The following is a 22,613-nucleotide window of genomic DNA, read 5'->3' as shown; positions in this document are numbered from 1 at the left end:
AACAAATAAAACGTGCTCACCAAGGGTTTACATACAGATGAGCAAGCGCTTGTTATTTGATCTAGATAAGGCTTACGATCTCACAGAGTTTCCTGACAACACATACACAATTACAGTGGAGTATAACACATATCTACATACGTTGCTTAATGCCAAGACAGAGCCACATTTCTGGGATAGGAACGGAACTTGGCGATTCAAGCAAGAAAGGCTTATCAGATCCTTGTGGACTGAAACATCTTGGCGTGCCAATCCGACTCGTGGCCGTCCCATTGGTCCCAGTTCTCCGTTCAGGGTCAGGCGCGCAAACTTATCTTTGTAACCCGCCTTAGTTTCTTTCCCTTGACTCTACTTTGAACCGCGCGTGTTCATACCGACGTATCCGGATCTTGCCTATCTAGTAAATATTCTAAAACCCACAATGGCCCGGCCCGGGAAAACTCAATCTACTATTCCTGATTCTTCTTCTGCTTCAACGACTACCGCATCCGCTCCCGTTGCTACCTCCGTACGAGCTAGGAAGAAACAACAGGCCGGTGAAAAACAAGGTGCTGTTAAGTCCGAGACCGGTAACGGCCCGACACCTTCGGAAGACGACCTGGCTATGCCTTCTTGGGCGACGAGGAATAAATGGATCGTGTTTGCGATAGCTAGCGGTGCTTGTGCCGCCTTCAACGGCGTCTTCGCTAAACTGTGAGTTCCAACCAACGGCATCTCATACAACCGTTTCCATGTTCTTACTTTGCGATCCTTCTTGTGTTACCTATCTATCATCTACCTATTCTTGTCTCGGTCTCGTTCTCGTATTCGCTTATTTCTTTTATTTCCCTTTCTTCTAATCACACCCCCATGTCTGTGATGCCCGTACAACCACACCTCCGAAGGTTGGTTATGCATGCAGGACGGGATGAAATCAGGATTATGCTGCGAAGCCATGTTCATGTTGGAACTAATGCGGAATTTGCTTTTGTAGGACTACGAATGAGCTCTCTACGCATATAGCCCACGGAGTTTCGGGACTCTTGGGACTCACGGACTTGGAAGGATTTGTTGAGGTTGTTGTTCGCTGTGTAAGTTTTTCGATGTTCTAGACTCGATGGTGCCTCTTCATGCATAGGCATCTGCGCCGACTAGGAAAGAAGCCGGCAACTTATGCTTAGGGAGTCACTTCGGCGATTTCTATCTAAGGATTTGATGAGGAGAGACTTGATATCTAGAAGTGCTAACGTGCATCCAATTTTCATAGGGATTCTTCGGCCTCAATCTAGCGTTCAATGGAGTTGTAAGTTCATCCTTCGCATATCACATTTCAGATTTCACTTCTCAAGATGCAAGCCTCCGGGGCCACATGCCGACCCCCACGTATCATATCATGTTATGTTCCGGTACCCTTTTACATCTGTACATGATCCTAACATGCTCCCCCATAGATGTGGACCCTCTTCACGCAAGCCCTCGCCAAGGGGCAATCGACGACGCAGGTTTCCATCATGAACACATCCACCAATTTCGTCATCACGGCACTTCTCGGCCTAGCTATTTTCTCTGAGTCCCTGCCGCCTTTGTGGTGGGCTGGCGCTGCCATGCTTGTTGCGGGGAATGTTATTATAGGCCGCGGGAAGCAGGAAGACGATGCTGCCGCTACGGAAGCCGCAGTTAACGAAGATGAAAGAGCCGAGGCGGAGTATCACGATGACGTCGAGGTCAGAGATGATGGTAATGATGACGATGTGAATGCCGCAGAGCAAGGCCGGGTTCCTCAGACTGAGGGTGTCTTACCCGTTGAGAAGGACGATGAGGATGAGGATGTTGCGCTTTTGGGTGATTTGAGTTAAATCGTGATAATAGAAAGGGTACAGAGGGAATGATCCCCATTTGTGTTATCTCGCCTTTCGGACTACGATACCCCCGCGTTACATCTATAGAACACTTTGGGATGGATAGAGTAGAATTAAGTCTTGGCTTTAGACCAGTGATTCGGATGAATATTCACGAAAAACACATAAGCATGAATATGTGAAATCAAACATTGTTTATTAGGCAAAGGTCATCTCCATCCCGTGTTGCCGATGCAGTGGGTAGCGTAAAGAAAAACTACCAGGTCCAGATATCCTTTCCATAGAACGCCGTGAAGACCACCTAGTATGCGTTACGCCATCAAATGCAAATACCCTTGAATAACCCTAGGAAAGAAAATATGCAATCGCGCAACGTATCCGCGTATAACCCATCTCCCCCGATCTCCTCAAAGTTCGGATATGCTTGATCGATGCCGAAACCGGTTCGCTGAGAAATAATGGAGTTGTATTTATCGCGGAGGCAAATGGTAGTGGTGAAATGAATCGGAACTGGTATCTATAGTATCATGCCGTCATTCGGGTGCGGATCGGAAGAAAATATCGACTAGGACGAGGTCTATGTTGATAATATATTCCTCCACAATCGGAAATACGTCTTTTGATTCGTAACGAATGGTAGGATACCGGTCTCGATTGTGTGCAAACACTACTCCTACGCAGCGTTGCCTGTCGGCTTAGCAGTACAAGAGACGATCTTGACCTTGTCTGCGTTAACGATTTGACCGCCATTCTCCATCTTGAAGGTGACGTTCTTGAGCTGGAATGTCCAGACCTCGTCGCAGAATCGGTAGGTATCGAGACTACCCTGTATAGTTGCGCAATAGCGATTAGCGACCACCCCGATGATAGCATTGCTTGAAAATACCAGGCGGAAATATATGGTATTACCTTGAATGTTAGGCGGGCCTTGACCTTGTCTTGGAGAACCTCGGAAATTGCGCGATCGAAGTTGGCGAGGATCTTCATAGCAAGTTGAGGGTCAATGCGATGCTCGGTGATGAGATCATCGAGAGTATCTGTCAGTGCAGTACCGACGCTATAATTATCATCATTAATACGGGGAACTAGATGGTAAGAATCACATGAAAGGCGGCGCTGTACCTGCTTCGTCGATACAGCTCGTAGAAGTTCTGGGCATTAGCCGCCATTTTGGTAGATTATATTTGTCGAGAATCTCAAATTAAGTATCGCAAGAGTATCGCGACGATGAAAATACTAAGCGATTTACTTAACGAGGTGGTGTTCCGAGGCAGGAGATGTTCGGCGGAAGATTGTTGATTGTTGTTAAGTGCGGCGGCAAAGTTGCGGCTGACGAAATGCCTTGGAGATAAGATGTAGATTTTAGTGGAGACAGTTGATTATTCAGCTGTTACCCTAGGAAACAACCATAATTAAGAATAGGTAACAGAGTACGAAGGTACATCTCTAGGTAAGCAGTAGGTGCAAGGATTTAAAGTAGTCGCACAGATACTGGGGAACGAACACCCCTGGCTCCAGTACGTTTTCAGCGAGACCCATATCAATTAACGCGTGATAGCGCAACTAACTCGCGTCGTCCTTTCCATGGGCAATGTTCTCTGACGCGCTAAGACATAGATAGTGAATGATGATTATAATTATGAATTCGTCATTATTTTCCTTTTTTTTCTCTTCTCACATAGAAACTGATATTTCCTTTTCTTTTTTCCAATCCTACGAGACTTGTAATATACTACGCCATTGCATCATCATAGGATTTTGCTTTTTTTTCCTTCGAGTTGATTACTTCACGTAATATAATTGTATTCTTTCTTCGAGGATGTCCCCTGCCTCATCTTCCGACGCCGATTCTCTTTATTCTTCCTCCCGACTACCCACTAGTGCTCCCTCCTCACCACCACCCGCAGACGGTCCGCACAATATCAAGATGGGCTCCACTTCCACATTCACGGAGCAGCAGATGCTCACGGAGGAAAAGAAAGCAAGGGCCGAGAACACGAAAGCTGAAGCCAAGCGACTCGCTGCCCGAAGGAAGCGCAAAGTCAACTTGACTCCCCAAGAACGCGCTCGTAAAGCTAAGGAACTCGATGAGCTCTTGCGAAAGAGCAAGATATTTAGCGACATCCTCACACAGAAGACAAAGGCACTCGGTCGTGTCGGACGCGATTTCGACAACCAAGCATTGACAGATGCCGGTCTCGAACTGAAGCAACAACCCAAGATAATGAGTGGTGGAACGATGCGCGACTACCAATTGGAAGGCCTAACATGGATGTACGAGATATGTTTACAAGGTCTAAGTGGTATATTAGCCGATGAAATGGGCTTAGGTTAGTACTCGTTGTCCCGTGAATTGTTGCAATGCGCATAAGCCAACTAGAATCCAGGCAAAACAATACAGGTCATATCCCTCGTCGCATTACTCCGAGAACAAGAAAGCTACTTCGGTCCTCACCTAATCATTGCTCCTTTAAGTACATTATCGAATTGGCAAGATGAATTTCAAAAATGGACTCCCACAATTCCATTCGTATTATACCATGGTACTCCCCAAGAAAGGCAGCAGATCTTCCGCGAGAAGATTATGAGGAACTATAATAAGGGTCGTCCCACACAACGTTTCCCGGTAGTGTGTACTAGTTATGAAATGGTTCTTCGAGATCGCGCAAGTCTCTCCAAGATCGATTGGGCCTTCATCGTAGTTGTAAGGATACTTTTCTGCCAGTTACACTGCAAGCGATTGACAAATCATAGGACGAAGGACATCGAATGAAAAACGCCGACGCGAAGCTTTTCAGAGAGTTGCAACAGTTCAAATCAGCGACTCGATTACTCATTACCGGAACACCTCTTCAGAATAATCTCAAGGAGTTATGGTCGCTTCTACACTTCTTAATGCCAGAAACATTCCTCGACTGGGAAGCATTCGAAGTGTGGTTTGATTTTAGCGACTTGCAAGATGAGGAGGGCACTACACAATTCATTGAGGATAAGGAGAGCCAAGACCTTGTGTCCAAGATTCACAAGGTCCTACAGCCCTTATTACTTCGCAGGATCAAGGCGGATGTGGCCAATTACCTACCGAAGAAACGAGAATATGTTCTTTTTGCGCCGATGACCAAAGAACAAACCGATCTTTATAATGTGATCAGCGATAAGAAGACGGATACGAGGTCGTATCTGGAGAACAAGGTCGTTGAACGTTTAACAGAGACTCGCAATACTCCGAATAGCTCCAGAAAATCAAGCCGCCAATCATCTCGCGCGCCCAGCGCAACCTCAAGTAAAGCAGCGTCTCCAGCGAGCAATAACGCATTCGCAATGATGATGGGTAAAAAAGGAGGGTCCACATTGAAAGCGATGCCTAAGAATATGTCTCCTCCCGTACCTCAAGTCAAGACAAATGGGAAGAGGAAAGTTTCACCCACGAGTGAAGTATCATCACCAAAGAGCAGCAAATCGAGCGAACTGTCTACACCAGCAAGTAGCACTCGGGGTCGAGGTCGAGGCCGATCCCGAAAAAGCTATTCAACATATAAAGTGGCCGATGACTCCGATGAAGACAAGTTAGACGATGATGCGTTTGAGGCGAAGTTGGCCGCCGAACTTGCTGCGAAAGATGAGGAATCAGACGAAGACCTCCGCGATGAGGAAGAAATCGAGCGAGCTGCTACGCTAGAACTTGCCAGTAAGTTAAGAAGCCTAGATTATATGACCGTTCTAACGCATAGCAGAAATTCAAGTAGCCGATAAGAAGTTGGGCAATGCTCTAATGCAGCTAAGGCTTGTGTGCAATAGTCCTCACAATTTCTACAATCCGTGGGCGTACGATGAAAATATTCCGGTCGACGAAAGCATTGTAACAGCTTCCGGCAAGATGCTGCTTCTAGACCGACTACTCCCAGAGTTATTTGAACATGGGCATAAAGTCTTAATCTTTTCACAGTTCAAGACGCAATTGGATATCCTCCACGATTATTGTGCCGGGCTGCGAAAGTGGAACGTATGTCGAATCGATGGAGGCGTTGCGCAAGAAGACAGAAGGCAACAGATTAAAGAGTTCAACGAAGACCCGGATTTCAAAATATTTCTGTTGTCGACAAGAGCTGGCGGTCAGGGAATTAATCTCGCAAGTGCGGATACCGTCATCCTCTTTGATAGGTGAGTTCGTTTATACCCATGACCTACGGAACCCAACTAATGCGCTTGAATCAGCGATTGGAATCCCCAACAAGACTTGCAAGCTCAAGATCGTTGTCATCGAATCGGTCAAACACGCCCTGTTATCGTTTACCGAATAGCTACCAAAGGAACCGTCGAGGAAGAGCTGCTCCTTTCTGCAGATGCGAAGCGCCGGCTAGAAAAGCTCGTCATTAAAAAAGGAGGGTTCAAGACGATGGGTCAAAAGCTTGACAATAATGAGACTCTAGATAAGGAGACCCTTCAATCCTTATTGTTGAAGGACGGCGAAATCTATCAGCACTCAGGCGGAGATCGAATTCTGAGCGACGAGGATATCGATGTATTATGCGACAGGTATGTTTTACGTTATCGAATAAACACCACATGTATCATTGGTCTTACTAACATATTCTCAATCTAGGAGTGATGACGCGTTCGAAAAAGCAGCTAGAGGTGCCGGTAATGCCGCCGGATTCCAAGTGGTTGAAACGGCTGCAGATGGGATCACTCAGATGAAGGGCGCGTAAAAATATTCGAAGTCTTCTCAATTTGATTTGGAATAGGCGTTCCAGGTATAAGAAGGGATAGTACAACAAATGTATCCAGTTATAAGCATTGGCGTTACGCATCGCGGATCGAAGCCCATTGGAGTATCTTGTTTCCCATAGTGGAGAACTATTTATACGATGGCTAATATAAATAGAATCATGATTATAAAATAATCTTCACCGCATCGCATCGCATCGCATCGCATCTTTATCGTAGCGACATCGAAGTTGTTATCCGCCGTCTGTATCCTCAAACTACTTCGGTAGAGCTCCAATCAAAATCGCAGCTAAACTAGCGAGCCATGATGGGGTTAGCATGGAGATAGCTGTTTGCTCCATCGGGATTAATGTGTTGCGCGATACTAGGATGTGATGACATCCCTTGATCTAACATTCGCCCTATTCATCAGCGGGGCAGCCCACCTACTCTTCTTATCTCTTTGATGTATAATACTGTGATACCCATCTAAATAGTACCTCACCGAAAAAGGAGCACATGTTGCGAGCCTTGTGAACTAAACTAAAGATAAGCAGAACTATTATGTCAACTGAGATAAAAAACGACCCCTCCGTTGCTTTGTAAGACGGTTCCACTCGGGATACAGCTTCAGGTAGCATTGACACATACTCCCGATCGGTTTGTTCTCCCAAGGTTACATAGGTGCGGTCATTATACATCAGAGGGCCTTACCGATATAAAATATTGAAAGCGAGAAGCGCGTCTTCATTTTAAATATTATCATACAAAGCGTGGTTTTATTGAGTCTCGTCTCTCCATAAAGGCTCAGTCAGAGACCGCCAGTGAATCTCGTCCTAGTATCGATCGCAATGTCTGCAATTCAAGAGACGGGAGGCGAGATCGACACTCTGAGCAACGATATCCTCTTACTCTTCGTACCCTTCGCAGAGAAGCCGGAATGGATAGAGCGAATAACCAAACGATTTAAGGGACTTCAAATTCGATGGGTTAACTCAATAAGGGACAACCACATAATTGTGAAGGCCGAAGAAGTTAGTCCTGAGAAATGGGATGGCGTCACCTTACTCACATCATTTCTGCCTCCGCCCGCGGAATTCATACCCAAAGTCCGCTTTGTGCAACTTACCTCCGCAGGCGCCGATAGGTGGCCTGGTCATCCGAAATACCAAGATGAGAACGTCATATTTTGCACCACAAACGGAATTCATGCGTGAGTTCTCACTCCTCATTAGTATCGACCCAGAGGCTTTAATGATAAAGGGTTATACCATGAGGTAGCTTCGGTGCATGATGAATGCAAGCTAACATTCCGTAGGCCGCAGATCGCGGAATGGGTCATCGGCGTATGGCTCTCGCATCAGCACAATTTCCTGCATTATGCAGAAAACATGAAGACGAGGTTCTGGGAATCGCCATTCGCAGCGCGTGCCCAAGATTCAACGAACCTACGGATGTAAGTCACCCATTTCAACTTCTAAACCTTGCGCATGTTACTAAATCCCTCGCAGAGGCATTTTGGGGTACGGCGCCATCGGGCGGCAATGCGCGCGCCTCGCCAACGCCTTAGGCATGGAGATCTACGCATACACACGCAGCGAGCGCGCAACCCCCGAGTCCCGAAAGGACGACAGCTACTGCGTCCCGGGAACCGGTGACCCCAACGGTCTCCTCCCCGCGAAATGGTTCCACGGCTCCTCACGCGCAGACGTAAACGCCTTCCTAGGCCAAGACCTTGATCTACTAGTCATAAGCGTGCCCTTAACCGCCGAGACGCGGCATATCCTATCCCACGAACAATTCGACATCCTCAGCGCGAAAAAGACTTTCGTAGCTAACATCGCGCGCGGTGGACACATAGACCAAGACGCGTTAATAGAAGCACTCGAAAAGGGAAAGATTCGCGGTGCCGCGCTTGATGTTACGGACCCCGAGCCGTTTCCCGCGGATCATAGACTATGGGATGCACCGAATTTGTTTCTTACCCCGCATGTCAGCTGGAAGACGGATTTCTTGTGGGATCGGTTGCTGGATATTGTCGAGTTGAATGTTGGGAGGTTGGCCAGGGGGGAGAGGTTGATTAATGTTGTTAATCGCACGCTGCATTATTGAGGTTGATTTGGGTTATTGATAGACTTGGATCGTTGGGTTGCTATGAGGGAAGGATGGTTAGAAAGGTCAATATAGATCTCATTGAGCTACTGCCCCGTTGTGGCGTACAGCGTACAGCGTACAGTGGAGCCCCTCGGAAATCCGCGCCGCCTATGTCCGAGCATGTCGCTAACGACAGCCACATGGTCATTGTACGGCACAGACCCATCCCATCTTTTGTGGAAAGCCAGCTGACTGATATGTATAAGCATTTCAACCATATTCATGAACAGATCTTGGGTTATTGGTTGAAACGTATTCCATCCCGCCGTTACTATGCCTTGGAATCTACCTACTCGAAAGTGCCTATTCCGGAATCAAGGCCAGGCGAACACTCCGGACATCCGATGTGGCACTCTACCAACGTTAGCGCCAAGCGGTCGTGGTCGAGGCTAAGGCAAGCAGCCGTGCCAGGTCGAAACATTCAAACATAAAGTTCTTGGTTCGCGCCATACGACATAAAAGACCGACCTTGTCCAACGAGATGTAATACTGCCGTATATGATGAGGCATTTCACGATGGGAATGTCCGGTAAGGATAGAGCTTTGGGGCTCGCCCACGCACCACCACGTCGGAGTCTACCAAAATAAGGTACCTCCATATTCGGCCGTAGGAATAAACTTGACGTGAAACTGCCAATGTTAGTGGGAATTGTCTGAGCGCACAACTTTGATGTAGCGACAGTTGACTTTGACCATAGAGAATAAGACGACCAGTGTGAAGTATCGAAATGGATAAGATGGCATCCCTCGCCAATTTCACACGTTGGCGAAGACGTCCACTGCGCATCCGTTCGTCAACAATTATTCGAATATGGCTAGCATAGTCGCGCTACGAGCTATGCTCTTTCGTCGACGGAAGAGTGATTCGCAGATCATGACACAAATTGAAGAACCGGAAATCATTCCGGGCACAGACATTATCTTCGCAGGCCAAGATAACGGCGAAAATCTTGCCACCAACGATGTCGTACTTATCCCTCAGCCAACCTCCAGCGCAGACGATCCGCTAGTGAGTAGATCATATTTTATCCATGAACAACGAAGAAGAATAGCCAGTTAACACAACTCGCAGAACTGGAACCCAGCATGGAAATTCACTCTTATCTTCAACCAGTTCGTCTTTGTGTTTGTCAGTATACTGACGCCAATGGCCATCGCGCCTATGACACTTATTTTCGAGGCTGAGTTTCGCAAGACTCTGCCTGAAGTCAATATGTTATTCGGCGCCGCGGCTATTACTTTGGGATATGCGAACTTCTTCATTGTGCCCGCCGCCAATGCATGGGGCCGCCGTCCCGTCGTACTGGTCTGTGGTCTCATCTGTATTTTGGCCAATGTCTGGCAAGCCCTCATTACCAGCTACTCTAGCTTCCTAGGCGCTCGTATAATCTCGGGGATGGGTGCTGCTGCGAATGAGAGTATCATGCCTATGGTCATTGCAGACTTATTATTCCTACACCAAAGGGCTAGCAGTATGGCCTTGTACTTGTAAGTAGCATGCTACATGTCTGAACATAAGATACTCATGGGATATTCTTAGTTGGGCTTATTTCCTTGGTCTATTCTTTGGCCCTATAATATCAGGCGCGATTGCTGCGCAGATCTCCTGGAGATGGTTTGTAAGTATTGGACCCCTGAAATCTTGGTTCCCTCCCGACATTTGACTAACATGACGAATGCAGTTCTGGATATGCACCATTTTGCAAGGCGTAAGTACCGTCTCGATTGATATAACGAAGTAATGAATGACTATTAATAATATCCCAGGCAAGCTTCCTCTTCCTCCTCTTTGCTCACCCAGAAACCAAATATGACCGTCCAGCACTCAAAACAGCTACAAGCACCCCGACAACAACGGACGGAAGATCCTCCAATACAACCATGGAAAAGCAAACAGAAGGCATGATATCAAGTTCAAATTCGTCCACCCGCACCCGACCTCAGATCCTTCAACCCCCACCAGCCGTCACATCATCCCAGCACATCGCCAATGGCTACCCCTCCCGGGCGCAATTCTACCTCCTACCACTTCGCACACGCCTAGGCTACGGACCAACCTACGACGACGACCAAACCAGGCGCGAGAAGTTCATCGAAATCCTAGTACGGGACGTCCTCTCACCCCTCAAAATCCTCTTCTGCTATCCCATCGTACTCTGGGCTTCATTAGCAACCGGTTTCGCAGCCAATTCTCTACTCGCGCTGAACCTCACACAAGCCCAAGTCTTCGGCGCCCCGCCGTATCTCTTCGCCCCCGATCAGATCGGGTACGCGAATTTTGCTTTCGCGGCAGGGGCTGCTGTCGCGTTGATCACGGCGGGTCCGTTGTCCGATGGTATTGCGTTGCGTCGCGCGAGAGCACGTGGGGGTGTTCTAGAGGCGGAGATGCGGTTACCAGCGCTGCTCCCGTATATCGCGGCGAATCTTGCGGGTATGGTTGTCGCGGCTGTGGGGTACCAGCGTGCGTGGCCTTGGGAGGCTATTGTGCTTGTTGGATACTCGCTTGTGGGTTTGCAGGTTGTGGGGATCCCGGCGATTGCGGTTGCGTATGCTGTTGATAGTGTATGTTCTCATTATTCAACTTCACTCCTATTTTTATCTTTTCGCTAACTCGGTTATTCTGTATAGTACAAGGCCCTTCCAGGCGAAATCATGATCGCTGCCACGATCGTGAAGAATACCTTCGGAGTAAGTACTGCCCTTTTCGTCTCTTGATTTTCTCGTCGAGATTATCATGATCGCTAACGAAAATAGTTCGCGATGATATTCTTTTTCAATGACTGGGCGGCTCAATCCGGTTATGTTAGCCCCGTACTCATGATGATGGGCCTCACCTTTGGCTCCTCTATCCTTGGAGTATGCGTTTTTGTCCCCTACGGAAAGTATTTCCGTCGCTTGACCAAGGACTCCAAACTGCACTACTTGTAAAACTTCTTGGGGGGCTATTAACGATATCTGCCGAAAGTGGCGAAATTCTAGCATTGCCCAAAACCATGGTCCGATTCCTTCTCATTTCATGCAATATTTAGCTCCACTTAATCGTCCTTAAAAGCCAAGGCACAAGAACGAGAGAAATGAAGCACGCATACGAGATTAAGTAGTTGATAAGTTGGATGTTGGTGTTATAACATTGAAGTTCATAATCGCAGCAACTATATACCAAATATTTATGCAAAAATACCGCTATGTATGTCCAGAATATAAAAATATGTACATGACAATCGCTAGAAGTTATATGCAAGCTCCGGCCTGTCTCTCCAGCGACGACAGGCCCGTTCATCACACCATCATATGCGTAACCCTCGCTATTAAACGCCAACCCAAATTAATATGAAACCCCTTATAAGTAAGTTCCTTATGCGGTAATTGATTGTCCGTTGATAGTCAACTCCGCGCTATACAGTTCACGCGCAGCACCACCATCATTAGCATTCAAGCGGCCGTGGAAAACGACACTCTTGCCATTGGGGTCGATATCTAGACCACCCGGTCCAAAAACACCACGGTTATCGACAGTTCGGATCAGAATGCCCCGGTTTCCGTAGCTACCATCAATGGTGCTCGAGAAGGCGTATTCGACGTCGTAATCATCGCTGGAGTAGCAATGCGCGCTATAGAAGAGGACAAAGTTTCCATCACCGATCTTATACAGCGACGGCGCCTCGACCACGCCATCATTTGACGCACCCTCGTTATCCAAAATCGTCTTCGCGCTGTCTAGTAAAGTGAGCGCATCGCGCGCTACTCGCTGAATCTTAATTGGCGTCGACTTGTACGATCCGGAGGGTGTGCCACCCTGGCAAGTTGTTGCGCCGCCGAGACTGTTTCCATCGACTTTCCATAGAATCCACCGGTCTGTGCCGTCGTCGTATCCGGAGGCGTCAATAACACCGCCGTTTCCGCCGTCGCAGATTAGTGGTTGGCTCTGTGGTGTGAAGGGGCCTAGTGCTGAACTCGATGTCGCGGCGCCGATACAGTGGCTTCCGCCGTTTTGGTGCGCGGTGTAGTACATTACGTATGTACCAGCATCCTATCACTATCAGTTAGAAACCTTTACATATTAGTCGATTCGATGCGACGAAAACATACGTTCTTCTGCACATCCGGCGCCCAGATACCTTGATCATTGGGGTCAACCCAGGATCCCGGGTCCGGCAGCGCATCGTTTCCGGTGAGCGTCCACGACCAGGTATCCGACGATGTGGCGACGGGGATCTTCTTTCCATTCGATGATGTGCCGTAGGCTTTCCATGAGCCGTCACCCCATATTATACTAGGGTCAGGGAAGTCGACTCCCATAAACGGACCCGCTAGGCGACGGCCCTGTAGACCGCCGGCGGCCATGTCGATCTTTGTTATGTTCGCTAGCCCAAGCGTCGGCAACTCCTCCGCAGCTCGCGGGGCATTTTTCGGGAGCGCGGCGACTAAGCCGGCGGCACCTAATGAAAACAGAAAGCTCTTCATGGTGGGCGATGAGCGGGTCTAACGAAAACAAAACAAGAGAGAGAGAGAGAGTATGGGCCGAAGCAGACGAGGAACGAAGTGCGCCCTCGTAGAATGCAACTCGTCCGCTTGCGGGCCATATTGACTGGAATTTATAGATTCGCTGGAATGTTGTATGCGTATTCACTCGGCATTACTCGGTCCTTCTCATCATCCCTATTGTCAATGGCGTGTCGACGGTATAATCGCTAGCGAGGCGTGGCTTCAGCGAAGTTGAAACAAGCCCCAGCGGGATGTTTCACACCAATAAACGAGGGCCACACTTTTTTTCTCTCCCCTAACAGCTAGCAGGTTAGCAGTACAGACGAAGTAAGCCAAGCTCCTCCTGTGTGAAGGAACAAAATAGCTGGGCAATGCTACAATAGGCAGGACATCAGAACATGGGAGTTAAGGAGGTGCCGAAAGATGCCCATGTTCCGGCAAACGCGTCCAATGAAACATCTTATGATCCTATGTTAAGTCGTAGTCGTTCGAGGGGCTTAGGTGGCAACGGTGCGGGAAAATGGGGGTCAATACTGAGTAAAAAAGCAGGGCTCGTGATGCACCGGCGCCTGAAGCCCTGTCAGCTTGCATAGAATACTATAGATCTGGCCAAGCCTCCCGCGTCAACCCCAGACTTTTTCAGGTACTATAACCCCTTGCACTTTTCCCATCATTGGCCGCGCGCGACAACGTTACATGTGTCTAGTGCTTCTTTCTCGGGGATCTATTCTTGCGAAAAAGAAGATATACCTGCCTATTCCGAGTGTCCATTGGGAACTATTGTCTTTGGCTATGAATTAGGCGTCGATGATTCTTGATCGAACCCCGGTTTGTGTAGGGCAGCTGATCACAGTCCAAATCCTCCGAAATCCCCAGAATTCCAGCGTAGTTAGCATGGATCGAAGTACCTAAGTCGTTAATGATCAACAATGATCAACAATTTTTATCCCCAGGACCCTCACATTTCAGATCCGATCTCAAGCTTAAATTGACAGCTGCTGTAGCAATTAAAATAACAGCATCATTGAAGGGATATTATACGGACTCACGAATCAATATTTACCTATATTTAAATTTTCGCCAATTTTTTGTCTCACTTTTCTTTTTCTCATGTGAAAAACTACCAATTTTTTAAATCTCTGCATACTAGTGGGAGGGTCGCATCGTAAGCAGGGGACGGGCACTATTTTTGACGCGTAATTAGTTGAGCCTAGGCTGTCCAACACCAGACGGTTTGACGAACCAGGAGCCATCTTGCCTTGTTGGTCAGAAATCCAGCTTATTCCCATCCCCATATATGTACCGATGACCCGTATAGAAACCCCAACAAGATCCTCCACAAAAATTGACGATACTCAATGGCTTACCACTGTCATTACGTTATCAATGGGTTCCACGTGAACTAAATGTGGAGTAGAATATGCTTGAGCCGCAGATATATTCCCAATGCCGGCGCAGAACGGAGGCACAGCCTATCCTCAGCCCTGTTGACGTGTGTGTGACTCCATACTTCCCCGCAACACCAAGCGAGTTAACCGTAACCGGGCGCTCGGGACGTGGTCGAATCAAGGCTCGTAGCTATTTTGATCTCGTTATTCGTTATGCTGATATCCGCTTTTTCCCACCAATAATCTAGGTATGTTTCTTCGTCTGCAATAGACAGTGTCGTCCCCATTTCCTTCTAAATTTCTCTGGGATGAAGCCCCAATCAGGAATCCAAAGGACTCTTGCAAGGAGATGGGTGTTTCCCGCATCCAAGAAAGGTTCGCATTTGACAATCTCCCAATTGTCTTCGTCCGCAATATAGTCCGGCTCATTCGACGGCAAGGGGTGATGATTCTCGGGGTACTGTGTATCGACTAAGAAAGAGCACTGTCCAATGTCCACGTACTTGCTGGCGTCTTCTTCATTGCGATCGTTCATCCCCTTTGCGGGTAACCACGTACCACTCCAAAATCCGAAACCAGTTCGTGCCTCGGCGAATTCACCAGGCAGTAAACCACGGAACTCCGACCGAATAAATTTCGCATGCATGTCGCGAGGTAAGAAGTAAGAGCTAGGGAAGCGGTACCATTCCTTCCCAAAGCACACGTGATCACCACGTCCACCCACACCTTGTTGGCCGACCACCCCAGCTCCGAGTGGCTCATACAGCTTAAGTGGCGCAGAATAGGCGGTGTACACACCGGCGATACGAGCTACACCTATATCAAGGGATAATAATAGCGTAGCTACAACGACGAGGAGTTTGAACTGTGCTGGAATCTTTCCGACAAACGTTTTCGGGTCGGAATTGCCAAAAGCGGACAGAATGATGTGCAGTCCTATGGCTGCATTCAAAGCGAGGAATGGGTACATAGGGTACATGAACCGCTCCTCCTTATGCGGCTGGAGAGTGAATATGCCGAGCCACATATAGAAAGGAGCGAGAAATACGATGGTGCGTATCCCAGATTGAAACCCATGTTGCTTCGTCGACACAGCTTTCTGTATAAGAAACAGTGGTAGTGACAACAAAGCTAGAACGAACCACATGTTGAAGTTTATCGCAAGATTTCGGAAATAAAACGTCCACGGCTCTGTTCCATAAAGATTGGGGCCACCAGTCGAGGAAAAAATATTGTATTTCACAATATTCCATGCGACCACTTCAACCTTCTTGTAGAAGAAAGTATTGATGGCTGCATCGCCGAGCTATTTTCAATAAGAATGTGAAATGCGAGTACATTCAATGGAGCAACTTACGACGAACAGCAGAGCCGCAACTACACCTCTTCCAACACGAAGAACTGCCCCCCAGAATTGTTCTCGGTCGCGCAGAATAGTGATGGCGGCAAATATTCCCTCTTCAATCAAGAAGGGGGCGCATAAAGCCGAGGCAAAAGGCCAACCAAGAATTCCACCGACAGCGAACCACCAGATACCCCATGAAGTCCTGAGCCCCCCTCTCCAGTTCATAAATGCAGCAGCTCCGAGTAGGGAGGTGTACATAGCGAAACTGGACGGTAAGTAGGCTACGCTTGCGTGGAAATTCCCAGGCGACATAACGGTCGCAAGAAGGAAGAAGAGACCAATCCGAGGATTCAAGGTGAAGCTAATGACTCGGAATAGCAACACCTGGCATAACGCACATATAAACGCCAAGACATATCGAACGAAGTAAAATTCGGCAAGCTGCAGTAGTGAGAATAATGTCATAAAAGCATGAGTTATTTTAAAGTAGTCAATACCTTGGTAGATTGGGGTAATATTCTTCTGAAATTTCCAACTATCGCATGCAGTCCGACGTAAAACCAACTCCGAATGGCAAACTCCGGTGAGTATTCCCAAGTTTGTAAGCCATAGCCATGAGAAAGGTAATGGGTTGGTTCCCAATAATTAAAGGTTTCGTCACAATCTTGAATCGGTGCGTATAAAGCGGCGACAAAATTGGCAATTAGAAAGACATAAAACGCTTTAATCGGTTCAATCATAAAGGGCGATATTCTTGTGCTAGGGTGTTAGCGTACCGGTGATCATCTAGCTCTTGCATTCATTCACCTACTTCATTTTGGCATGTTGGGCAGCTGGATGAACAAACTCTTGCCGATGTTGAGTGTCGGTAGGAGGCATATTCGCCGATTATCGTAAGTATTTTTTCCCCAAATGTTGAAAGCTGAAATGAATCAATTGGGGGAATGACGTTGCTTCAATTTTGGCTTAGGTAAGTTAAAAAGATACGTATCTACTGCTTCGGTATTTGTGGGTCTTGAATTTCGGATAATCCCCGGACAGTGTAGCATTTCCGACTGGTCAATTCACACGGTCAGTCTCACTCTATCCATTTTGTACTGTAAGATTTTCCGTTTCCACTTTATTTTTTCTGGTACTGGAGCTTGCAGAAAGCTTCAGAGAGTTCAACTCCTTATAATCTTCAACTCCAAAGTAACCTATCCGAGGTTGGATTCATTTCTAGGATTCCATCAAGGCGTCTTTCAACAAGGCTACAACTAATTCCTACCATCTGATAACCAAGTTCGCCATAATTAAATCTACTTCTACAAGATCGGATTCCGAAGATACCTATTTTTACAGATTGCGAATTGGTAAGTCAATTTCTCAAGCCATATTAATACTAGCGCCGGAACCTTCCTCATCATAATTCATATGTTTCATGTGTTTTGTTTTTTTCCCTTTTTATTAGATCATAATTAACGTAACCAATAGATCTCGCAAATATGTCCGGTCAATTTGCGATTCCTGGCCTGACAACTTTGTCAGCGCCGGACGCAACTCATGTCAAGACTGAAACGCAGCCTATGACTTCTCAGCCTTCCACAGAAATGGAAATTGACACTCAAGCTCCATCGAAAGGCATAAATCCTTCTGAGCACGTCGAAGTGAAAAAGGAACCCCAGGAAACCAATGGTGGAGTTAATGATGTGCCTAGTCCTCCTTCCCTAACTTCGGCGTTGGAGGCTATGCTTGGCGGTCTAGATGTTCCGGAAACCCAATCCAGCGGCGTGGAGCAGAACGGGCAGCCAGGCGAACAAGAAAACCAAGGCGACCCCGAATGGGAAGAAGACTCATCTCCTTACGAGTCTTCATCCGAATCTAGCAGCTCAGATGATTCGGACGACGATTCCGAAGATGGAAATGAATTACTTGGCCCTGAGGAGACGGCCCGCATTTTAATGGAAATGGAAGGAGGTTCGGATGACGAGGGAGAAGGAAAGGCAAAAGGGAGCGGCACTGGGGTTCAAGTCCGAACTAAGCATGAAATGCCCGAAGAAGTGGTTCCTAAGCCCGACGTCACCATAACTCCTGAGATGGATATTACCGAGCTTGGGATAGTCGAACACATCGTCCAAAATACAGTCGTAGTCAAAGCGCATACGACGGGCGAGTATCAAGTTATCGATACCGGTTCTGTGCTCTGCAAAGAAGATCGTACTGTCATTGCAGCAGTCGCAGACTTGATCGGCAACGTTAGACAACCACGTTACACGGCGAGGTTCACGAACGAGGAAGAAATTAAATCGTTTGGTCTGGAGTTAGGGACTAAGGTGTTTTATCCACCTTCGCATGCATCGTATGTTTTCACACAAGCGCTCCGGGAACAGAAAGGCACGGACGCGAGCAATTGGCACGATGAAGAGGCAGGGGACGATGAGATGGAATTTTCAGATGACGAAAAGGAGGCAGAGTATAAGAGACAACAAAAAGCTAAGAAGAAGGGTGGCCGTGGTGGTAAGGGCGGCCCAGGAGGCCGAGGAGGTCACAGCGAGACTCCATCGCTCCCCGCAGATGGCAGCCTGCCATACGATGACGATGAGGACGATGGCCCTTACCGAAAGCTATCAAGGCCGTCAAGCTTCGCGCAAGGTCAACCAGCACCTTCAGAACCCGAATACGCAAATGGCTATCAAAATGGCCACGCGGGTAACAACTCATTCCGAGGTGGTAGAGGCAGGGGCCAACGAGGTTTCGGACGTGGTCGGGGTGGACGTGGTGGTCGCGGAGATTCACGAGGCGGCTATTCTTTACCACCTAGGCCCCCTCGAGGACAAGACCATCAATCTCAACCTCAACAATACAATTACCCAGCCCCACCACCGCCTCCAGCCAATGCGACGTATCCGCAGCAGCCGCTACAGTTCTACGGTGGTGCAAATGGCCAACAACCTCCTGCACAGTTCCCATTCGCATGGCCACAGAACACAGCACAAGGCTTCGTTCCACCTCCACCTCCACCGCCCCAATTTAATAGTCAACAGAATGGAGCAAACCCCTTCTACAGCCCTGAACTTTTAGCTGCCATACAAAGCCAGATGCAGGCACAGTATAACCAGCAGCAGAATGGTCAGTGGCCCGGACATGGCGGTGCCGGATAGAATCTCAACACTGTCATGGACGTTGTCATGGCTAGGAATATGGACCTAATGGTCGCTAATGCCATGACGCCTCCTGTACAAAATGGAGGACAATATTGCGATGCCTCCCGTGCTAGTACACCGCCGTCTGTCGGCCAAAGAAGCCCAGAGCCGGTTACACGGGGAGCTAATCCCACGATTCAGTCTCGTCAACCTCGTACACAACAGCCGAAACGAGGAGGTAAAGAACGAGCGCTGAAGAGGGGGGTAAGTGTACAAAAGCGGTCTAGGCGACCACATCGAGGGGTAGGGAACAAAGTCAAGGCAGTCGCAAAATCATCGGAGAAAGGAGGGAAGGGCCCTGCCACCAACGAGAAGTGATTTGAATATTGGACGGGGAATGAGCATTAAAGTGATCTAACACTTGCGTTGTCGCTGACTCTGCTTGGCATCCAATATCCGCTCTAAACGAGGATCTGTAGATACACCACAAGGCGTAAGGCTTACCCTGATATTCGACATGATGCTCATATGTCATTTGTACTAAGAACTATAGGAGCACATACATTACCTGCTGATACCCATTGATGAACTGTTTGATTTCACACCGACTTTATGATTCGTAGTCCACCAGGTAATCAGTGCGATTTAAAGTTGTGGTATCGGGCCATGGACAGGTGTACGGATATAAGCCGGCGCACGGTACTACAAATGCTTACCTTAAAATCCACACCCTTAGCTTGAGTTAAACCAGTAACAACATACTCAGGGGGTCTCAGAGCAATTCAAGCTTGTTGGCAACGGTAGATTTTTCCGGGGCATTTTTCAGGTAATGTACCTAAGAATAGTAGCAAATGACTACGAACACAGTGGGACTGCTCGAGGACGCAATAAAAATAAGAAAAGATGTCGAGACAAACATCTGCTGTCCTTTTTTCTGTCCTTTTTTTCTGTTTGTTATTCGAGTCATTCCTTACTTATTATAGCAAGCAAGAGTGGGATTACTCGAGGACACAGTAAAAATAAGAAAAAACATCGAAACGAATAACAAACATCTACTAAATTTGTTTACTGTCTTTTTTCCTGCTTGTTATTCGAGTAAGGACACAGTAAAAATAAGGGAATCGTCGAAATGATAGGTTAATATATAAGGTGCACACGTGACATCTCTCACGCTATTCCTTTTTACGTTAACATACAACGTGTAAATTCATCTTCGGACGACGCACGAACCACCTACAGCTTAGGAAATGGCCTCTAATATGATTGCTCTTAGCGTGGGAGCGAAATGCTCTTCCCATTCTCATTTTCGCACGTTGCCCTCCTCTTTTCTATTAATTCCAACCCTCCACCTTTCATCCATCACCAATTCACCCAATTCACCCAACCCACTCTCGACTATCAATCCATATTCAATCCATCCCCATTCAACACCAACTTGTGACAACACTCGCAACGTCGTCATGGATGAAACCAACCAATTTAACCCGGGTCCTAGCCCGCCCCCCTCTATCCTCATGGCTTACGCTTACGGCTTGCCGTTCATGAAGCTCGTGGGAACAACGGATGCATCGTTTCTCGAGAATCGGTTCACTTAGAAGGTGCCGATCGAGATGAACCATAGCATCCCTAAAGTTCTCGCAGTCGTAGAGGCCCACCATCCTGTTGTACCCCTATTCAACTCCAACCCTGAAGTCTTTGACTCTATCCGCCAGCTGGCGATTGAATCTTTCCCCGGGACGGTTGGATGCGATGTCTTGCGCATTGGCTATGAATCGGAAGGCCAGAAGCCTATTACTCTGATCATCAAGGTGAAGCCGGATATGGTATCGTGGGAACAAGGAAGCCGCTTGGCACACGACATGGAACGTTTGCTGCGCCGATTCAACATCTCCGATGTCCGTTGCGAGGTATACGAGGCGCCTTTCTGTCCGTACGGGGGTGGATCTTCGGCGACGGCACGAGAAGTTCCGGAGACTCTTTCTACCGGATCCCAAGAAGCGCGAGATGCCGTCGCCGATGAGTTTGCAACGCTAGAGGTTTCCGACAGCTCGTCTACGGCGCTGCAGACCGTGGGTGTTTCTGTCGACGTCCGGTCAACATGCAAAGAGGCCGTTGAAGCCCAAGCTGGTAAGCAAAAAGATGGCAAATCTAGGGTCGATGCTTCTAGACTAATTGATTCATCAGTCGAGGATGTCGCCAACACCGGTCTCTTCTTGTCGACGGAAGGTCTGTGGGACTTGAGGTGTCGATTCGCGGCCGTGTTCCGTAACGACGTATTTCAGTTCACACCGTACCTGAGCCCGTCTATCGGCGCCATGTCTAATCCTGGTATCTCTGGTTCTTCTGGTCTCCATGCGCATTTGCTTCAAAACTGCGGATACAACGGGATACGACGCATTCCTATCATGATCACGGCCCGCCATGTCGTCTGCTCAAAAGGAGACACGCGGGTCGTTAGTCAACTCGGAATCTCCGAATCTCCGAGCGAGCCTATACGAGTAGTCCAACCGAGCCAAGGACGGCTCGACTCCATCTTGCCGGAACTTGCAAAAGCGTTGGATGATCTTGACCAAAACATACATCATCTCGAGGAATGGGTTGACCCGGCGGAAAGGAATGAGCACCAGGCAGAAATCCTCAGCGATACCGCTCTCTCGCGGGAACGCTGCAAGACATTCTTGGAGCACTGCGAGTCCCATATCCAGCCTGCCAGCCGCAACGTAGGCAACGTTATAGCTTCACCCGCCATCGGGGTCTTTCGTAATACCATGCGCGATTGGGCAGTGGTTCAATTCCACTCGTCGATTCTCACTCCGCTCCATGCTCGTAATCTCGTCAATGTTACAAACATCCCTAGGGTACAACTTGCGTGTGCGACGGATCAGGACGGGGTCATGGAAATCAAGACTTACTTTACTCGAGAGGCTATCGTCGAGCGAGACCCAAGTCTTCCCAACCGTCTCACTTCCGACGACGCGGGTATCCCTAAGCGGGGAAACATCGAGGCGTACATGGTTGGTGGCTCTAGTGGTGGGTCTTGGGGAACAATCAACTCTATGATGTCGTACAACTGGGAATCCTCTTCCACAATCGAATTTTATGCCGTTATAGCGGGTAAAAAAGTCCACACGTTTAGCGACAAAGGAGACAGCGGATCTGTCGTATTCTCGGTTCTCCCTGCCCGCCTCGCATCTTCGACGTTTCCCTTATCGCCTTCGCGTCGGGGTGCCCAATCTATGGAAAGACCTGTGCCAGGTGTGATAGGTATGCTCTGGGGAGGTCATAATTATGACTACCACTCCAGGATCGAATACGACATCAGTTTCGTTATCCCGTTCGAGAGCATTAAGGAAGATATCGAGGAATTTACCGGATGTCGCCTCGAGTTTGGTACGGAGTCCCAGGAGGTCTAAAGGGGTATAGGATTTGCTACGCATGCCACCTTTTTTTTTTTTTCGTTTTTCTTTTGTTTGGTCGGCATTAGCTAGTCGCATCGTTTCTTAGGTAGGGGTGGGCGGGGTCGTAACAGAATGCTATATCTAATAAATACCTACTAAATTATCTGATCTCGCTG

General features: G+C 48.0%; 9 protein-coding genes across 9 annotated transcripts; 6 read left to right on the top strand and 3 right to left on the bottom strand.

The window, feature by feature from the left end:
- Window positions 1-2,099, top strand: F4822DRAFT_305400 (uncharacterized protein). The gene is made up of 4 exons (XM_051455245.1): window positions 1-693; window positions 974-1,070; window positions 1,247-1,282; window positions 1,431-2,099. Exons 1-4 carry the CDS (start codon window positions 422-424, stop codon window positions 1,833-1,835), a joined length of 810 nt encoding a protein of 269 aa, XP_051311879.1. The 5' UTR covers window positions 1-421; the 3' UTR covers window positions 1,836-2,099.
- A 412-nt stretch (window positions 2,100-2,511) lies between these two features.
- On the bottom strand, window positions 2,512-3,007 carry F4822DRAFT_437845 (transcription initiation factor IIA gamma chain; the record flags this gene model as incomplete). The annotated part of the gene is made up of 3 exons (XM_051462451.1): window positions 2,512-2,664; window positions 2,748-2,895; window positions 2,961-3,007. 3 exons carry the CDS (start codon window positions 3,005-3,007, stop codon window positions 2,512-2,514), a joined length of 348 nt encoding a protein of 115 aa, XP_051311878.1.
- Window positions 3,008-3,241: 234 nt separating this feature from the next.
- On the top strand, window positions 3,242-6,972 carry F4822DRAFT_305402 (SNF2 family N-terminal domain-containing protein). The gene is made up of 6 exons (XM_051455246.1): window positions 3,242-4,168; window positions 4,226-4,542; window positions 4,593-5,526; window positions 5,573-5,999; window positions 6,054-6,374; window positions 6,442-6,972. The coding sequence occupies exons 1-6, from the start codon at window positions 3,658-3,660 to the stop codon at window positions 6,545-6,547; spliced, it is 2,616 nt and encodes an 871-aa protein (XP_051311877.1). The 5' UTR covers window positions 3,242-3,657; the 3' UTR covers window positions 6,548-6,972.
- Window positions 6,973-9,082, top strand: F4822DRAFT_305618 (uncharacterized protein). The gene is made up of 4 exons (XM_051455252.1): window positions 6,973-7,758; window positions 7,864-8,001; window positions 8,057-8,848; window positions 8,906-9,082. The coding sequence occupies exons 1-3, from the start codon at window positions 7,397-7,399 to the stop codon at window positions 8,655-8,657; spliced, it is 1,101 nt and encodes a 366-aa protein (XP_051311876.1). The 5' UTR covers window positions 6,973-7,396; the 3' UTR covers window positions 8,658-8,848; window positions 8,906-9,082.
- Window positions 9,083-9,510: 428 nt separating this feature from the next.
- F4822DRAFT_430974 (putative MFS transporter) lies at window positions 9,511-11,627 on the top strand (the record flags this gene model as incomplete). The annotated part of the gene is made up of 7 exons (XM_051461402.1): window positions 9,511-9,708; window positions 9,772-10,187; window positions 10,240-10,318; window positions 10,382-10,408; window positions 10,467-11,261; window positions 11,328-11,387; window positions 11,454-11,627. The coding sequence occupies 7 exons, from the start codon at window positions 9,511-9,513 to the stop codon at window positions 11,625-11,627; spliced, it is 1,749 nt and encodes a 582-aa protein (XP_051311875.1).
- A 256-nt stretch (window positions 11,628-11,883) lies between these two features.
- F4822DRAFT_305767 (glycoside hydrolase family 43 protein) lies at window positions 11,884-13,469 on the bottom strand. Its single transcript, XM_051455254.1, has 2 exons — window positions 12,789-13,469; window positions 11,884-12,729 (listed from the first exon to the last, which is right to left on the bottom strand). Exons 1-2 carry the CDS (start codon window positions 13,161-13,163, stop codon window positions 12,055-12,057), a joined length of 1,050 nt encoding a protein of 349 aa, XP_051311874.1. The 5' UTR covers window positions 13,164-13,469; the 3' UTR covers window positions 11,884-12,054.
- A 1,136-nt stretch (window positions 13,470-14,605) lies between these two features.
- Window positions 14,606-17,052, bottom strand: F4822DRAFT_305580 (glycosyltransferase family 22 protein). The gene is made up of 3 exons (XM_051455251.1): window positions 16,415-17,052; window positions 15,930-16,358; window positions 14,606-15,878 (listed from the first exon to the last, which is right to left on the bottom strand). Exons 1-3 carry the CDS (start codon window positions 16,655-16,657, stop codon window positions 14,817-14,819), a joined length of 1,734 nt encoding a protein of 577 aa, XP_051311873.1. The 5' UTR covers window positions 16,658-17,052; the 3' UTR covers window positions 14,606-14,816.
- Window position 17,053: 1 nt separating this feature from the next.
- On the top strand, window positions 17,054-19,080 carry F4822DRAFT_305492 (NAF1-domain-containing protein). Its single transcript, XM_051455250.1, has 2 exons — window positions 17,054-17,269; window positions 17,391-19,080. The coding sequence occupies exon 2, from the start codon at window positions 17,402-17,404 to the stop codon at window positions 19,055-19,057; it is 1,656 nt and encodes a 551-aa protein (XP_051311872.1). The 5' UTR covers window positions 17,054-17,269; window positions 17,391-17,401; the 3' UTR covers window positions 19,058-19,080.
- Window positions 19,081-20,565: 1,485 nt separating this feature from the next.
- F4822DRAFT_305361 (uncharacterized protein) lies at window positions 20,566-22,613 on the top strand. Its single transcript, XM_051455244.1, has 2 exons — window positions 20,566-21,166; window positions 21,224-22,613. Exons 1-2 carry the CDS (start codon window positions 20,650-20,652, stop codon window positions 22,450-22,452), a joined length of 1,746 nt encoding a protein of 581 aa, XP_051311871.1. The 5' UTR covers window positions 20,566-20,649; the 3' UTR covers window positions 22,453-22,613.

Source organism: Hypoxylon trugodes, assembly GCF_022578975.1.
Source record: "Hypoxylon trugodes strain CBS 135444 unplaced genomic scaffold F4822scaffold_7, whole genome shotgun sequence".
Taxonomy (NCBI): domain Eukaryota; kingdom Fungi; phylum Ascomycota; class Sordariomycetes; order Xylariales; family Hypoxylaceae; genus Hypoxylon; species Hypoxylon trugodes.
Note: the sequence above shows the minus strand (reverse complement) of the source record. Positions and strands in the feature narration are given on the sequence as shown.

Excerpts from the sequence above, each read along its gene's own strand:
- F4822DRAFT_305400 (XM_051455245.1), top strand. The coding sequence starts at position 422 with ATGGCCCGGCCCGGGAAAACTCAATCTACTATTCCTGATTCTTCTTCT. Across the intron at positions 694-973 it reads AACGGCGTCTTCGCTAAACT|GACTACGAATGAGCTCTCTA; the intron begins GTGAGTTCCAAC and ends TTGCTTTTGTAG. Across the intron at positions 1,071-1,246 it reads TTGAGGTTGTTGTTCGCTGT|GGATTCTTCGGCCTCAATCT; the intron begins GTAAGTTTTTCG and ends CAATTTTCATAG.
- F4822DRAFT_305402 (XM_051455246.1), top strand. The coding sequence starts at position 3,658 with ATGTCCCCTGCCTCATCTTCCGACGCCGATTCTCTTTATTCTTCCTCC. Across the intron at positions 4,169-4,225 it reads AGCCGATGAAATGGGCTTAG|GCAAAACAATACAGGTCATA; the intron begins GTTAGTACTCGT and ends ACTAGAATCCAG. Across the intron at positions 6,000-6,053 it reads ACCGTCATCCTCTTTGATAG|CGATTGGAATCCCCAACAAG; the intron begins GTGAGTTCGTTT and ends CGCTTGAATCAG.
- F4822DRAFT_305361 (XM_051455244.1), top strand. The coding sequence starts at position 20,650 with ATGAACCATAGCATCCCTAAAGTTCTCGCAGTCGTAGAGGCCCACCAT. Across the intron at positions 21,167-21,223 it reads GGCCGTTGAAGCCCAAGCTG|TCGAGGATGTCGCCAACACC; the intron begins GTAAGCAAAAAG and ends TTGATTCATCAG.
- F4822DRAFT_305767 (XM_051455254.1), bottom strand. The coding sequence starts at position 13,163 with ATGAAGAGCTTTCTGTTTTCATTAGGTGCCGCCGGCTTAGTCGCCGCG. Across the intron at positions 12,730-12,788 it reads CGCCGGATGTGCAGAAGAAC|GATGCTGGTACATACGTAAT; the intron begins GTATGTTTTCGT and ends TGATAGTGATAG.
- F4822DRAFT_305618 (XM_051455252.1), top strand. The coding sequence starts at position 7,397 with ATGTCTGCAATTCAAGAGACGGGAGGCGAGATCGACACTCTGAGCAAC. Across the intron at positions 7,759-7,863 it reads ACCACAAACGGAATTCATGC|GCCGCAGATCGCGGAATGGG; the intron begins GTGAGTTCTCAC and ends AACATTCCGTAG. Across the intron at positions 8,002-8,056 it reads GATTCAACGAACCTACGGAT|AGGCATTTTGGGGTACGGCG; the intron begins GTAAGTCACCCA and ends AATCCCTCGCAG.
- F4822DRAFT_305580 (XM_051455251.1), bottom strand. The coding sequence starts at position 16,657 with ATGATTGAACCGATTAAAGCGTTTTATGTCTTTCTAATTGCCAATTTT. Across the intron at positions 16,359-16,414 it reads TATTACCCCAATCTACCAAG|CTTGCCGAATTTTACTTCGT; the intron begins GTATTGACTACT and ends TCACTACTGCAG. Across the intron at positions 15,879-15,929 it reads TTGCGGCTCTGCTGTTCGTC|CTCGGCGATGCAGCCATCAA; the intron begins GTAAGTTGCTCC and ends TATTGAAAATAG.
- F4822DRAFT_305492 (XM_051455250.1), top strand. The coding sequence starts at position 17,402 with ATGTCCGGTCAATTTGCGATTCCTGGCCTGACAACTTTGTCAGCGCCG.